This window comes from Palaemon carinicauda, chromosome 17 (genome assembly GCF_036898095.1).
Source record: "Palaemon carinicauda isolate YSFRI2023 chromosome 17, ASM3689809v2, whole genome shotgun sequence".
NCBI classification, from domain to species: Eukaryota; Metazoa; Arthropoda; class Malacostraca; order Decapoda; family Palaemonidae; genus Palaemon; species Palaemon carinicauda.
In genome coordinates this window covers 48,217,956-48,235,045 of record NC_090741.1, presented here as the reverse complement: position 1 = coordinate 48,235,045, position 17,090 = coordinate 48,217,956, and the positions used below count along the sequence as shown (strand labels likewise).

At 36.6% G+C, this 17,090-nt stretch overlaps 2 protein-coding genes across 2 annotated transcripts in view; one reads left to right on the top strand and one right to left on the bottom strand.

The window, feature by feature from the left end:
• The first annotated feature begins 1,589 nt into the window (after positions 1–1,589).
• Positions 1,590–8,060, top strand: LOC137656732 (group XIIB secretory phospholipase A2-like protein). The gene has a single exon (XM_068390972.1). The coding sequence runs from the start codon at positions 1,700–1,702 to the stop codon at positions 2,297–2,299; it is 600 nt and encodes a 199-aa protein (XP_068247073.1). The 5' UTR covers positions 1,590–1,699; the 3' UTR covers positions 2,300–8,060.
• sti (sticky) overlaps positions 7,175–17,090 on the bottom strand; it is a 103,784-nt gene continuing 93,868 nt past the window's right edge. The window contains exons 36-40 of the mRNA XM_068390971.1: positions 14,630–14,715; positions 13,311–13,437; positions 12,207–12,371; positions 11,417–11,558; positions 7,175–10,250 (exon numbers count right to left, since the gene is read on the bottom strand). Of these exons, the coding sequence (XP_068247072.1) occupies positions 10,151–10,250; positions 11,417–11,558; positions 12,207–12,371; positions 13,311–13,437; positions 14,630–14,715 (620 nt within the window). The 3' untranslated portion in view covers positions 7,175–10,150. The remainder of the gene's footprint in view (positions 10,251–11,416; positions 11,559–12,206; positions 12,372–13,310; positions 13,438–14,629; positions 14,716–17,090) is intronic.

Below are 17,090 nucleotides of genomic sequence, written 5' to 3'. Positions count from 1 at the left end.
AAAACAATTACGAGGGATCTTAGTGTGAAACTGGAATTTTGGTATAGTGCAACCCATAAGAATAAAGTACCATACCATACAATAATGGCAGATATTCATAATCATACCATATATAGTTGGAAAATTACTGCTTGTGTATGTTATGAGAAATACTGCCTAACGGTCAACGGCTCAAGTTGCATTATGCTTCAGACTTACTGTGTAGAACTTTGTAAGTAAATGGTTAATGGTGTTGTACTAATACTATTTTTTTAAATTTATGCATTAGTATATTCATTGTATATTAGTGTTATTGTTAGATTAACTACTGTACAATACTGTATACAAAATACTGTACTTTAGAGTACATGTAGTAACGTATATATAGGCTAAGTGTACGGCGAGTTTGAATGGTGCAAGTCGAACTGCTGAAAACACCAATCACTTACGAGTGTTACCTTACCTGATTAAGCTGTACTGTAGTGATAATACTGTACATATATTACAGTCATATGCACTGCAGTATCAGTAAGTGTTGTTAGATAGGAACAAGTGTTTTGTTGTTACTGAATGTACAGTATTACATGTACATATAAGTGTGGCGATGACTTGTGTACACATATTTAAATGTGTTCATTTATTAACATAATAGTTATACTGTGATATGAACCAGGTAAAAACAATATTAGGCAATAAAGTGGGTTACTGAGTGTGCTAGTTTACCGCGCATAGGCAATGGGCAGTGAGTTGATAGGTTAGGCGTTAATCCACCGTAGGGCAGCAAGTGTTCGCAGATTCTCGCCTGTCTCTGTAACCGAACCCCCGTGAATTAGGATGGCTGGCTGTACTAGGTATACAGTTAAATCTAACAGTTTTATCTTCCCAATCATAAGGCTCACTCCTAAATAGTTTTATTCCAGCTTTGATCAGATTGTGGAATAATCTTCCCAATCTCACAGTTGAATCGGGTGGACTTCAGAAGTCAAAACATGTTGCGAATTATTTTATGTTGAGCATGTTGACATAAGTCTCTCCTCATAGTTATGTATAAGATCTATTTGAACTTTGTTACTGATCATAAAATATTTTATGTTTTTTATTTGTTACTTCTCATACACTGTATATTATATCAATTTCCTTTCCACACTGGGTTACTTTCCCTGTTGAATCTCCATGGCTTGTAACATCCTGGTTTGACAATTAGAGTCGTAGCTTAGTAGTAATAATTATGATAATAATAACCGCTAGCTTTACTCCTAAATTGGGGTGCTTTGATAACAGCCTTGTTAGTAACTAGTTTCTGCAATTAGATGCAATTGTAAAATGATGGCCTGTATACCTGTACTGTACCATGAAAATTTAACGGGTAATGAAATATGTACGACACTGAAATTTTTAAAATATTTTAAAATTTATAGTGCTTCTAATTTGTGCCTTTTTGTATATGAGATACTGTAGTTGAATTATTTGTGCTTCTTTATTCCCCTCTTACCATTAGTCATTACTTCAAATACTGCTAATGCATGAAGCAGTCTTCATGTTGAACATATATTGAAAAGTTTCATTTGTCTTCTTTCAGATAACCTTTGGGACACTCCCAGCCACTCGTTGAATCGTTAGAGGTAAACCATTTAAGGCTTCCCGTGCTGGAATATTCAAGTTGATAAAGTTAGTGGATGATTTTTCTTCACAGAATCTATAAGGTATACAGTATTACAAAATGAAATTTTATATTTTGCTAACGCTTTTTCTGACATCAAGTCAAGCATTTGGAGAAAGTTATTTTGAGACATTATACCAGAGTATGGCTCAAGCTCAGGAAACCCTAAAAGAAGTGGCGGTTAATGTAAACAATGGATTAAAGATTCTCACACGAACTATGAAATTTGTAGAAAATTTTGTTGATTCAACTGTTGAAGAAGACTGCGTATATTCATGTCGCAGCAACAAAATTCCTATTCCGAATCCAAAGCACGTCCCGGATTTCAATGGATGTGGTTCACTGGGGGTCTTCTTTGACAAGGAAGACCTTTCACGGCCGGAAATGGAAGGATGCTGCAACGAGCACGACTTGTGCTATGATACGTGTGGTAGTGACAAGGAAGTTTGTGACAGGAAGTTTAAAAGTTGCTTATATAATACCTGCAAAGAAAACGAAAAAGACATGGATATGTTTTCCTCTAAGACGTGCAAAGGAGGGGCCAAATTACTCTACACAGCAACCATGGCCTTAGGCTGTGCTTCTTATAAAGATGCGCAAAGCAATGCTTGTATTTGTGTAGACACAAAAGATGCTTTCAGGCAAAAGAATGAGCTTTAGCAGGTACTTCCTATTTGTTCAGTTAAGTAACAAAAGTCTTATTGTTCAGATGTACAGTACTGTATATTTAGCAAAATTTTCATTTCAGATGTCAGTTTAATTTTAAAAATCTTATGCTCTCAAAAATAATGACCAGGTATCAGTTTTGTTTTTCAAGTCTCATTGTTCAGAACTTTATATTTAGCAAAATTTTCATTTCAGTTGTCAGTTTAATTTCAAGAATCTTATGCTCTCAAAAGTAATTATCAGTTTTTTTCAAGTCATATTTAATCTGTATACTTGTCATGAAGCCCTGTTTAAAGTTACAGCGATATAAAAGGATGAATATGTTTTAGCTTTAGTGTAGATATTTTTATTCTAATGTCAGACATGGCAGCTATGGACCCTAGCTATTCTCATCATTTTCAACAAATGCCAGAATATTCTACCAAACTACTAAAAGGGAACAAATATTAATACCCAATTTCATGTTTATTCTGTTCTTGTAATTGAGCTATATTTATTTTTACTCTTCTGCGTGAAATATTTGAGTTGGTAAAGTTCCTTGTGTTAATATTCTGGTATATGTTTCACAGTACTTAAGTACGTTATTTATTTTCTGGATATTATTAATGATTTTTACATAATTATGGTTATAAGGGAGATATAAATGTATTTGGCGTGAGGAGGAAAATGTCCTGAGAGGTTTTCCGTCTGTAAACATTCTTACACTGTTTCACTCATGGATAGCTATTTGCACACCGTGAACAATCTATGGTACATAAGACAATAGCATTATCACAACAAAAATTTGAATGAATCATAAGCCAGAGTACAACCAGTCTCTTGATAACAAGCTTTTACGAAACTAATGTTTCCTGATCCATAAATAATTGCAGTATAAGGAAATTAATATTATGTTAAGCCAATTTCTTTAATGGATGAATTAATCGTAAATGACTGTACAGTAGGAGTTGGGGACATGTGGCTCTTACTGTTTCTCTCCCTGTGGGAGAGATTGTTTGCTCCAGGACTCCCTGTGATTCCCTCCACCATAGAAAAACAGTAAGACTACCTTGAGAGATACTGAGAGGACACCAAAGAGTGCTCCTTTGTCTCATCCCATACTACCCTTCTTTTACCATTTTAGATGGAGAAGTCCTAAAGACTGATCTGTAGGAGTTGCATTCATGAGTCTTTTCTGGTGTGTGCACATTCTTGCAGGAAAAAGGATAGAAGATGATCTCCTTCAGCGGACCCTCACCTCCATGTTTAGGCTATCTTCTTTTGAGAGCCTCAATTTGCCTTCTTGTAAGACTAAAAACTTATAGTTCTACATTCTCCAGCATGTTTTTTGAGATGAGAGAATATGCACTGGGAATGTTCCTTAACCAAAAATACGTCTGCATGTGGTGCAGATGCTCATACGGCGGCTACCTGTGATCGTTTCTCGCAAGAACGAGTGAACGCACTGCTGGTAGGAATAATGGCTCACCTTTCTGTTCTTTCCAGGAATATATCCCTCTCTTCTTCCCTTAGGGGAAGAGATATTGGTATACTGTATGCTGTTTTGCAACCGTGGTCGGTCTTATACCGATTGCAGTGCCCGAAGAAAAAGGTCTGGTCAACTAAGTTGCGTGCCTCTGACTATCTTCAACTGTGTAGGTGTCAGTTGAGTAGGTGAGGATGGTATGCACCAAGAGAGGTAGTACATTTCAAATTCATACCCAGTGCGGAGCAGTTCGTGATAGAATTGCTCACACGCCTGTTTCTAGTACGTACTTGGTTTCGTACGAGATCATCCTCTTGTTTTCTCAATCAGGAGGAAAGGTCTGTCACTAACCTCACTAAATTGGACACCTAGCATGTTTTTGCCTCGTGTTACGTAACAAATCGGAAATGCTTACCTCCCTGAGAATGCACTTTGGTACAAGGTTCAGGTATTCACTGTGCTTACATGATGCTATGTGATCACTCTTTTCACATGTTCTTTCGTGACTAAACTCACAGAAATTCTGGTATCTTTTATTCCTGCTTTTCCATTACTGTACATGATGTGGCGAAAGACAATCTTATGACCGTTCTCATCGTTTATATGGATTCTGCCTTCACAAGTGCCAAGGGTTCCTTGTGCCCTGCCCCTGTGCCACTAGTCCTAGGGTCTTGGTCCTTGGCCGGGATCTGGTGTCCCTGCCCCGTGCTGTTGCCCCCGGGACTGTGGCTACCCCAGTGGCAGGCCAGGACAGAACTGTACATTTTCTGTTCCCAAAAGGTTAGAGTAGCTGTAGCTATCTCCATCTCCCATCCTTCCAGGTCACTGGACTTCCATGTATCCTTAAACTGCTGAGCCTCTTGATTGGTTGAATAAGATGGCACCTATTAAGGGCATACTTAAGTAAATGTGTGCTTTGGTAGGCCGATGATATGAGACATACTTGTTCCCTGTGCCTCGGAGCACAGGCCTATGCTTAACTCTGCCTCGACCCACAGTAGAAGTACTTTTCCTACTTCTGCTGGGAGTTCTCCTCCCATTGCCGTTGGTCTGTCCAGGCCTTTGTCAGCTCCGGATTACGTTATTGGGTCTGTCTTCAGCTTAGAATTATAGTACTCGTGAGGGGGTAGGAGAGTCTCTGTAGGATGCTTCCTCACCTTCAGTCTTAGCTAGGGATGAGGTTTTTCGTGGCCAGGATGTCACAATTCAGAGTCCGCTGGGTCAAACTAACCTGAGTTAGAGAGTTCTGTGGTAAAAGTCCTTGCCATTCATTCATGAGTGCAACAGCCTGGACAAGGCAACTGTAGCTCTGGCTTTTGTTACTTTAGTCATTGGCTGGCACTTTAGGCCCCCTCAAAGATTGAAACCCACTTCAAGCCTCGCCTGGACCGAGTGGATGATGGATGATCAGATCTGCAGGTCTGAGAAATCACTCAGATCCAGTAGGTCAAGCGAAATCCTGCTGCCCCTACACACTAGGCAGCGGAAGCAATGACCATGGTGACCATTTTTGTGGCCAGGCAAGGCATCCAGGTGTTTCATGCTGTGGAGTGTTCGAAAAGATTAAAGTACTAGCAGACACTCTCTGCTACCAGGGGAGTTGTAAGAGCTGATTGGTCACTAAATCCTCTGGGAGAGGAAGGCTTCTTGCCCTCAAGGACTCCCTGGAATTCAACCTTTTTGGTAAACGGCAGAACAGGAAGCTCCCTGGGTTCTACTTTCCCATTCCGTCCCCGTGAGCAGTGTTTTAATCTGATCTGGCCTGTAATCACAAGAAGGTTGATTACTCCAAGAATTAGGATGACCCAGATGACCTGTCTAGTGGTATCCCAATCTGCTTGCTCTTCTGGTAGAGCTGCCGACGAAGCTACCCTGTGGCCTGCTCTTCTCGGTCAGCCCCATCCGCAGAAGTAACCCAAGGGTGTGTAGTCCTTGGCTCTTCGTGGGTAGAGATTAATCAGCATCTCCTTTGAGCTAAAGGCTTTCACGAGCCTCTGCACAGGAAATGTCTGGATGTCCCCTACAGTTGTTCCACCGGGTTAAGATGTCCATCTTATTCGATTGGTGTTGTGAAAAGAAATTTTGGCTCAATTTTAACACAGATTGTGGACTTTCTCATCTTCCATTACTGAGAGCAGTACTTACAAATTCGGGGCCTTTGGTGCCACCCTAGCCTTCAGCAGAAATCTGTCAATGGGCCATGTGGTAAAGGCCGGAAGACAGACCACCTTCACGGCATTTGTGGTGGTCGCTCAACTAATTGTGGAACCAGTCGAGCTCCCTTATGGGACAAGGATTTATCATGTGTATGATAACGTGTAGATATAAGTCTGGAATGAACGGTAGAGTGACGGGGTCTTTATTCTTCTGTCCCTCCTTGCAGGGGGGACAAAGCAGTCAAAACGTTACATATTGGCGAGTTTCACTTACGAGCTCCATTCTTCAAGTTTAAGGAAGTGTATCTTCCAATTCTCCTTTATTAAGCAAGGGGATGGTGGATCTTATGCCAACCCACTAATATTTGCCTGGTATTTGTTTCCAACTGATGTCCCTCGGGGGAAGGGGATCTCCAGTTTTGATTGGATACACGCACAGCTCTAGTTCTATCGGTCTTTCATTCATATGAAAAGCAGATAGGGGTGGTGGTGGTCCTCGCTTAGATCGAGCGTTAATCACTTCCAGGGAAGAATTTAAACCATCTAGTTTTGGGTTTCAGGGGACTTCCAACCACTAAGCAGTGAGTCTCCCTAATCAAGGGATGAGGTTTGTACAAGACGTAGGAACAATTGACTTTTTTAAAGTACTGTAATTAGTATTTTTTCTAGCCATACAAACCAACTTCCCTCCTCAACCACCCCTCTGTCCTTGGCCAAAAGGTCAAAAGTGAAGACTTTATGACTGGAAAGGGTGCGGAGGGAGTAGCTCCTACTTGCTCCGCACCCTCATCAGTTGGGTAACGACTTATTATCCAAGTTTCAAGTCCCATTCCAGCTTGTGCTCAAGTAATCTCCCTAATTAAAGGACTCGGGTTTGTATTGCTAGGAAAAATACAAATTTTAGATTTCAAATTATTTTTTTTACCCACTCTTACCAACTGTCAACTTTTAACTCAAATTTACTATTCCTCCATATTTAATTTTTTTTTTTTTAAAGAAGCCATAGTGAAAGTTACGAAATGTAACTGTGGACTCTAACTAATCTATAATAATTTTATGCTCCTAATTTCTCAACTAACTATCACTGATTGACCAGAATATTAAAAAGCATTAAGTGCACAGGACAGAGAACTCTACAGAAGGAAGACGGATATGAAAACTTGCATGATGAAGAATAAAGGTTGGAAGTTGGTGAAAAAAGATTCACTCTATTGTATTTAATATTGGGATTCCTGTAACATATCCCTGTTTTTTATGTTCTACATCTTTAATTGCTGGGATGTAACAATTCCAATAAGTTTACCTGAAAAAAACCTCTTGGTTTCAAAGGACGAGTAGATTTTCAATGTTTTCAAACTTAACACAGTATTATATTGTTATCTTTTACTTCTGTGATATGAAAATGGGTATTTAGTGTAATGTTATTATGTTTTTAAGAGTATTTTGACTTATGAATAATCTAAAGATGAAAGTACAGAATCGAGGATCAACACTACAATTGTAATTGACCAAGGATATGTGAAGTAGACAATCCTCTTCTGTGCTAAATCGCTTGACCTTACAGATAATTTAAATGTGCATTAAGATAAGTGTTATAATTAGGTATTTATCTGCAAAACTTATTTTTCAAATTACTTTAATACGACATTTTGCAGGTTATATATTTTATAAAACAATTTGTTTCACTTCCAGGAATATAATTATTTTACTAAATACCAAATTAAATCATTAACGAAACAATTTTAACTAAAAATTCACATTTTTTTTTTCTAAAAATTCTTTATTTCTATGCATAAACAAGTGCCTTACCAAGACAAAATTGAAGCTTTTCACATACACTATACACATCTAGAACCTAATTACTGTATGACACACTTGTCTCCATACACATTTAAATTATGTGCTAAGTTAAGTGCAAAAACGAATTTAAATTGTCTGAAATGTTAAATATAAAATGTCTGTAACTTTTAAGTGCAAGAACATTCTAGTTCCTAAACCAAACCCTTGGAGTGCATTTTATTGTGTAGACATGCCGTCCCAAAAAGAAGTATTGCTGTAATTATTTTGGTATTGAACCAACACCATGGTATGAATGGTAATGTATTTTTATATTCATTAATAAACAGTATCTATATATAGTAACAAATTTAACCTTCTTTAACCCTTTTACCCCCAGGCTATTTGGAAATTTCCAACCCTTAACCCCCAGGGGGTTATTTTTTTCCCAGCACATTTTGCAGTATATATTTTTTAAATTGCTCTAACAGCCTTAATTTTTGTCATAGAGAGGTCAGGTTGGTCTCATTCTCTTGGAAAATGCCTGAAGTTTCTATAAAAATTATCAAAAATATGCAAAAAAAAATTTAAATAGCAGTTTTTTGCAAGAACGTACCGGTACGTCCATGGGGGTAAAGGGATGAGTTTTGTGAAACGTACCAGTACGTCCTTTGGGGGTAAAAGGGTTAACCATAATAATGTAAGACCTAAGAGGTTGACTCCCTTGTCAAGACAGTAACCTAATAATACATTTATACTCAAACTGTTATGACAATAACATATACTAAATTCACACCAATTAGTAGAAAATATGCCTTGCATTAATTGCAAATATATGCTATTCACTCAATATTTGTTTTTAACAAAACATTCTGAATTATATAAGGGCCATGAGATGTCTAAATTCAAAGAAAATTGTATTTAAAAAAAATATTTATATATAGTACACAGAAAAGTTAAAGAAGAAACTTGTTTACATAGATATTGCAAAAAATCTCCATTACAATACAGTATTGATGAAACAGTGATAATATACAGGAGTTAAAGATGGACAGCACAAAGGCAAATTTGACTGGTGATTATAGTACATTTGTATGATTTGTTCTTTCATTTAAGAAAAAACTATGATCAACAAAATCTAAAACAATAACAAAATTCATTTTGAAAGTAACCACAGACAAGATGTCTTTGAAGTAGTTAGTCTAGTCGTAAGAAATTTGTCTGTTAAGTCCAGGCGCAAAACTTAAACCTACGAAGACTTGTAAAAAATTTTTACGTAAGGAACAATATAGATAAAGAGTGAAAGCTAAAAGGAGCTATGAAATAAAGACTAATCAGTGACTAGGAATTTTGCAAGCCCTAGTTTGTTCGTTTTCTTAACTGAAATATTCCTTAAATTAAAAGGCACTTTTCCATTCAAAATAACTTCCTTCTTCCACTATAAGGAAAAACAGAATTTCATTGTACAAGCTATTATAAGCTGTAGAAGTACCTACATTCAAGCAAATGACTTCTCAGTGCCTGTTCTCTAATTGTTACAAAACAACAGCACAACTTTGAAGCAATAATAGCTAGACGAGCTTAAATTATAAAAAAAAAATAGAGTAAAATGTATGCTTAAATTATAAGTGCCAACATAAGATCTTTATAAATGTATTTACAATCATGTTTATATGAAATATTCTAAAACCAAAACGACAAATTTCAAAATAAAAGTCAAGAGAAATATTAGTACCCATGTCCTTACATCAGAAGGGTGGTAAGAGAAGTCCATGTCTACCCTTGGTAATCATGAACCTCTAGAAGACTGGAGGCCTTTGAGCAAAAGTATATTGCAAGCACTATTTTTTATACCCACTTGTAAAGCAGTTACTTAATGTAGTTGAAAATTCCCAAAAAGTTTTTCAGCCACTTGTACAACCATGATTCATTTTTTTTCTAAGCTAATAGCACAGCGAGAAACATATGACGTAATATCAGGGTTTTAGAATGAATTGACTTTAATCTAAATTATAAAGATATACAACATTCATATTCACATTCTTTAATCTTATTGTTTGCTTTGGAACTATTGTTGCTCGACACACTAAGCACAAGGTTTGATAAACTGACATCAAAAAGATTTTCATACAATAATTCATTAGCTTTTGCCACTTGCATAGATGTTTCACAAGGGCTTCCCTTTCCATTTGGTAGTTACTTAATTTTCATGATTATTAATATTTTATCTAACCAGTCAGGCTTAATCAATATCTCTTTAGAACACACATTAACCCCACTAAAGCCGGTAGATTTACCCTGCTGAAACCTGTAATCTAACTATAGTCTTACTTGTGACTTTTTGACTATGAAAATCAATGACCTGTAAAGCAACTAATTCTTGAAAATATTTCTTTTGCCAATTAAAGTGAGATTTAAACCCAAAATAAATAGAAAAGGCAAGTAATATTAATTCTTGGCTGATGACTGCTCACTGAAGTGTACTTTTCTAGTTGCACTGGGGTCCACTTCTGAACTTGTTATGGATGCTACATCAGACTTACTGTCACTGAAAAAAAAAAAAAAATCTTGACATTATATTGACAAATCCCCGATCAATTTATATAACGTCTAAAACATGAAGTAATACGTGATATAGTAAATGGGTATAGAAGAGCAAAGAAAACTTTTAAAACTAAATCATATGGGCAGGAGAAGATAAGCAAAACAAAAAATTACAGCATAAATGGAGAATGCAATCTATTCTGACGACTAAACAAAGAAATGTATAATCACATATGATATATTGTCATCTTACACACTTGATATGACTAAACAAAGAAATGCATAAGCATATACTATATGATATATTGTCATCTTACACACTTGATGGCCTTGAGAGAAATGGCAATATACTATTTACACAAGATATTGTCCTCAACTTATTACTTATTCTCAAAGGACAATCCAAAATCAGACCTATGTACCATGGTCTTCCACTGTCTAGAATTAGAAATCTCTTGCTTGAGGATACACTCCGGCAAACTATTCTATGTGTTTCATTATTTCCTGTCCTCACTAGGCTATTTTCTCTGTTGGAGCCCTTGGACTTATAGCATCCTACTTTCCCAACTAGGGTTGTAACTTAGCTAGTAATAACAATCATGGTTATTCATTTGTCATTAATCAGCTTAACAAAACCACTGAATCATATTTCTTGGCTTATGGTTTTCGTGGATTAGTTTTCTAAGTCAAGGTAAAAGTTGAGATAAGCTGAAGTCTTAGTAAGATACCTGGACAATAAAAAGCAAACGAAAGGAACAAATAAAAACTTAAGGGAAGGAAGCAGTGTAAGGGGAAATTGTTGAGACTTCAATCTGTTGAGAGAATGAACATTAACAGGAGATTAGCTTGAGACTGTCCACTTAATAACAAAGTAGATTTTAATCTTGAACTTTTTAAAGAGATCAAATTATGTTAGTCAATGCAGAGATAAAATAAAAAAGGCTATTTATATTTAAAGTCTACACATTTAGTAAAAACACTTGGAGCCCATCAAAAATAGGAAGGAATCCTAAATGTACCAATTCTATTTATACAGGAATAGGAAATTTCTTAAAAAAAGGAAATTCACATATTCATCATGATACTGAAAGTATGCTACCTTTCATCTATATAGATACTATGATGTGTAATTATACAATATGGATTAAGGATTGAAACACACTCGGTTACCTTATTGAAGACATGTTGGGCAACGTCCCCCAAGACGATGACATGTCGCAATCATCTGGGAATTTGGCAGACACCTGGATCACTTCTAGTTTATCATGACTTTTTGAAGTTACAAGGATACTCCTAGGATTCTGACCAACACCTGTAAATGCAAATACAACTCGTCAACAACCCTGCATTTTACTTAACACAAAATTCCAAATATAATTGGCATAAATGACTAGCCTTCATCTTTTAAAAAATGCATACATACCAACATACAAATATTATGGCATGAAAGTAATGAGAGGAAAAGAAATGAATGACAAATGTAATGAATCATTGCAATGAAATTTACCTCGAGTGTAAAATATCTATCTTCCATTACTCAGACACAAGTACCATAAGATTCAGTTAATTACTTTCCAAATTATATAATCCTGATATAATTTCTCTTCTTTTATTTATTCCTTATGCAAAATATATCTTCCTTTTGTTTTGATAAAGTTTTTATAGTTTATATAGGAAATATTTATTTTAATGTTGTTATTCTTAAAATATTTAATTTTTCCTTGTTTCCTTGCCTCTCACTGGGCTATTTTTCCTGTTGGGGCCCCCTGGGCTTATCGCATCCTGCTTTTCCAACTACGGTTGTAGCTTAGCAAGTAATAATAATAATAATAATAATAATAATATATATCAAGAATTCAATTCATTTCAGTCATTTGTCATCTCAAAACATGAAACAAATTTTTAAATTCCTCGTATTGTTTCTATTGGATGTAATCTTCTGATATATACTCCCACTTACCTATGAACGAAGGCTTAGGCATTGTTTGTGAAGCCATTCTCACATGAGGACTGTTGTCACTATCAGATTCTGCATCGTTGGTTACTTTAGTGAAAGAATCTTGACGGATTTCAATGACTTCAACAGCATTTTGGTGTATGATGTAGAGGTAAGGTCTCTGAAACACTGGGTAAAAGAAATCTATTATAGTATTGTTTAATAAGACCACACAGTCTTATTTACCCCTAATTGAGAATTAAAAATGGATCAATGTAAAGTTACAGAAAGTAGAGAACTACCTGAAAAGAAACCAAATGAAATAGATAATAGGTATAAAAGGCACAAAGCAATAGAACTGGAGGTAAAGATATAGTGCAAAGAATTTTTAACAACCTTGCGAGTAGCACCCTCCTAGGGCAGAAAAAATAAAATTTTAAATTCTTAAAAATGAAGAAACTTTACATCTTATACAGTACAGTACTAGTCTGTTCATTCAATATATAAAAAAAGTTATGTATAATACTGTACATGTCTACTACAATAATAAGAAAACAGGATTATAGCTATAAAATCTAATACTTTCATACTAATAATCAAACGATAAGCTATTGTTTTAGAAGCACAAACTTCATGGCCCAAAAATAAAAATGAATAAATAGATAAATCTAATTTTCATCCTCCCCCTTCATACCATCTACCACAGTATTAATCCATCATGTCATCTGGTAGGCACTTGGCCAACATACTACAGCCAAGAAGCCTCTTTATACCAAAGCTCAGTTTGATTCAAGTAGAGACTTATTAAGAGACCACCACCACTTAATTGGACTGGAGGGATGCAGGAACCATCATAATTCAAAAGCAAGTACAATAACACCCCGCCCTACAAGGTTAATTGGTTCCAAGAGACCTGACATAAGGTGATTTTCAACCAAGGTTGGATTTTTTGCCTTATAAAGTGTCTTAGCTCTGACACCTAGTGTTGAGATGAAAAACACTTCAAGTTAGTCAAATCCCGGGAAATGTTTTCCCTTTATCTTATTAATAAAATTATACTTGATGCATATAGTATATGTATATTAGGGAAGATTCACTGAAATAATTAGTTCTATTTGAATAACTAACCGATAGCAATGGGAAGGCGAGTAAACTTGATGTCGTGTTCTCTTGACCGTTGCCCACAGGCATCCACAAACACTGCAAACTCATAGAAGCAGAGCAAGTATTCCTCATACTTTCCAGCCTTAGATACCTGCAAAAACAAAAAACATAATAATAATTTTGGCAAAAAAAAAAAAAAGTAAATTTATTTCCAGAAATCATCTCCAACACAATAAATTTCTAGTCAAATTTATTTTACTATATATGAAAATATTTTGATAATATTTAAAGCTTTAAATGTATGTGAATGTGTATTACTTTTTCCATGAGTTAAAGTTTTCAATATAATTTTAATAATTCATTATAAATTTCTGTCATTTTCATGGTGCTGCCAAATGGGCTGTTTAGCGCTGGGACCTGTGAACCAAATCCCATATAGTACATCATAAAAACTTCCCTCTCTAAAATATTAGTTTAAAATATTCCCTCTATAACACAAGCGTCTTCAGGAGAACAAAATTAATATAGTGCAATAAATAAAGCAACGTCTATGGAAACATGTTTAGTGGTAAAAGGAAGATAAAGATCCCTTTCAAACACTTGTAGCTCGGCGACTTATGAACTAAGTACCCTTTTTAATGTGAATAGAACAATGCTTTTAGAAGATAAAAAAAAAAAAAAACCAGCACTTTGAGCTCTGGAGACCTTAGTATTGTGAACGCCTCAATTATGAAAAAAAATTATAAACATTTAGTTAAGAAATAATAACAATGAATTAATTTGTTGCTGTTAACCCTTTTACCCCCAAAGGACGTACTAGTACGTTTCACAAAACTCATCCCTTTACCCCCATGGACGTACCAGTACGTCCTTGCAAAAAACTGCTATTTACATTTTTTTTTTTTGCATATTTTTGATAATTTTTTGAGAAACTTCAGGCATTTTCCAAGAGAAAGAGACCAATCTGACCTCTCTATGACAAAAATTAAGGCTGTTAGAGCAATTTGAAAAAAAATATACTGCAAAATGTACTGGGAAAAAAATAACCCCCTGGGGGTTAAGGGTTGGAAAGTTCCCAAATAGCCTGGGGGTAAAAGGGTTAAAAAAAAAACCAGCACGAGCTCTGGAGACCTTAGTATTGTGAATACCTCAATTATGGAAAATAAATTTCAAACATTTAGTTTAGAAACAATAACAATGAATTAATTTGTTGCTGTTAACAAATCCAGACTGGTTGGTCAACTGCGAAAAGAAAATGAGCATACAAGTAAAGTTTACCAACAAATTACAGAAAAACTGACAAGAAACAACATTGACTTTACGGGTTTTCATGATTATCTCACCTGTAATATGGCAACAGGGAATGATGACATCTGAGCCGATCCATAAATAGCATATGCTAAGGAGGAATCAGTCTCATCCAAGAACTCTATAAAGAAGGAAATCATTTAGGCCAAGACAATTATAGCATACAACAGATTGGGTATTATCTTGCTATATTCGAAAGCAATAAATTATCGAGCATTGTTGTAGTATAAACATGAAAAATGTTATTTTGATAATAAAATAAATTTTTGAATATACTTACCCGGTGATTATAAGAGCTGCAACTCTGTTGCTCGACAGAAAAACTCTACGGAAAAATTCGCCAGCGATCGCTACACAGGTAGGGGGTGTACTCAACAGCGCCATCTGTCGTTCAGATACCCAGTACTCATTGTAAACAAAGAACTCAATTTTCTCCTCGGTCCACTGTGTCTCTATTGGGGAGGAAGGGAGGGTCCTTTAATTTATAATCACCGGGTAAGTATATTCAAAAATTTATTTTATTATCAAAATAACATTTTTCAATATTTAACTTAGCCGGTGATTATAATAGCTGATTCACACCCAGGGGGGTGGGTAGAGACCAGCAAAATATGTTTACATCATATGAGCTAAGAATTTTTATTTCATTTTAGAAGTTATCAAAATAACTAAACAAAATAAATAGGTACCTGGTAAGGAAGTCGACTTGAACAATTACTCTGCCTTTTTAAGTACGTCTTCCTTACGGAGCCTCGCGATCCTCTTAGGATGCTGAGCGACCCCTAGGAGCTGAAGTATCAAGGGTTGCAACCCATACAACAGGACCTCATCAAAACCTCTAATCTAGGCGCTTCTCAAGAAATGACTTTGACCACCCGCCAAATCAACTAGGATGCGAAAGGCTTCTTAGCCTTCCGGACAACCCAAAAACAACAATAAAAACATTTCAAGAGAAAGATTAAAAAGGTTATGGAATTAGGGAAATGTAGTGGTTGAGCCCTCACCCACTACTGCACTCGCTGCTACGAATGGTCCCAGAGTGTAGCAGTTCTCGTAAAGAGACTGGACATCCTTAAGATAAAAAGACGCGAACACTGACTTGCTTTTCCAATAGGTTGCGTCGATTATACTTCGCAGAGATCTATTTTGTTTAAAGGCCACGGAAGTTGCGACAGCTCTAACTTCGTGTGTCCTTACCTTCAGCAAAGCTTGGTCTTCCTCATTCAGATGGGAATGAGCTTCTCGTATTAACAGTCTGATAAAATAGGATAAAGCATTCTTTGACATAGGCAAAGATGGTTTCTTAACTGAACACCATAAAGCTTCAGACGGGCCTCGTAAAGGTTTAGTTCGTTTTAAATAGAACTTAAGAGCTCTTACAGGGCATAAGACTCTTTCTAGTTCATTTCCAACCATACGATAAGCTTGGAATATCGAACGATTTTGGCCAAGGTCGAGAAGGCAGCTCGTTTTTGGCTAGAAAACCAAGTTGTAGAGAACATGTAGCCGTTTCAGATGAGAATCCGATGTTCTTGCTGAAGGCATGAATCTCACTGACTCTTTTAGCTGTGGCTAAGCATACCAGGAAAAGAGTCTTTAAGGTGAGATCTTTCAGGGAGGCTGATTGTAGCGGCTCGAACCTGTCTGACATAAGGAATCTTAGTACCACGTCTAAATTCCAACCAGGTGTAACCAAACGACGCTCCTTCGTGGTCTCAAAAGACTTAAGGAGGTCCTGTAGATCTTTATTGTTGGAAAGATCTAAGCCTCTGTGACGGAAGACTGATGCCAACATGCTTCTGTAACCCTTGATAGTGGGAGCTGAAAGAGATCGTTCTTTCCTCAGATATAAGAGGAAGTCAGCTATTTGAGTTACAGAGGTACTGGTCGAGGATACGGATACTGACTTGCACCAGTTTCGGAAGATTTCCCACTTCGATTGGTAGACTCTAAGGGTGGATGTTCTCCTTGCTCTAGCAATCGCTCTGGCTGCCTCCTTCGAAAAGCCTCTAGCTCTCGAGAGTCTTTCGATAGTCTGAAGGCAGTCAGACGAAGAGCGTGGAGGCCTTGGTGTACCTTCTTTACGTGTGGCTGACGTAGAAGGTCCACCCTTAGGGGAAGTGTTCTGGGAACGTCTACTAGCCATCGAAGTACCTCGGTGAACCATTCTCTCGCGGGCCAGAGGGGAGCAACTAGCGTCAACCTTGTCCCTTCGTGAGAGGCGAACTTCTGCAGTACCTTGTTGACAATCTTGAACGGAGGGAATGCATAAAGATCTAGATGTGACCAATCTAGGAGAAAGGCATCTATATGAACTGCTGCTGGGTCCGGGATTGGTGAGCAAAATATTGGGAGCCTCTTGGTCATCGAGGTTGCGAAGAGATCTATGGTTGGCTGGCCCCAGGTGGCCCAAAGTCTCTTGCATACATCCTTGTGGAGGGTCCATTCTGTTGGAATTATTTGTCCCTTCCGACTGAGACAATCTGCCATGACATT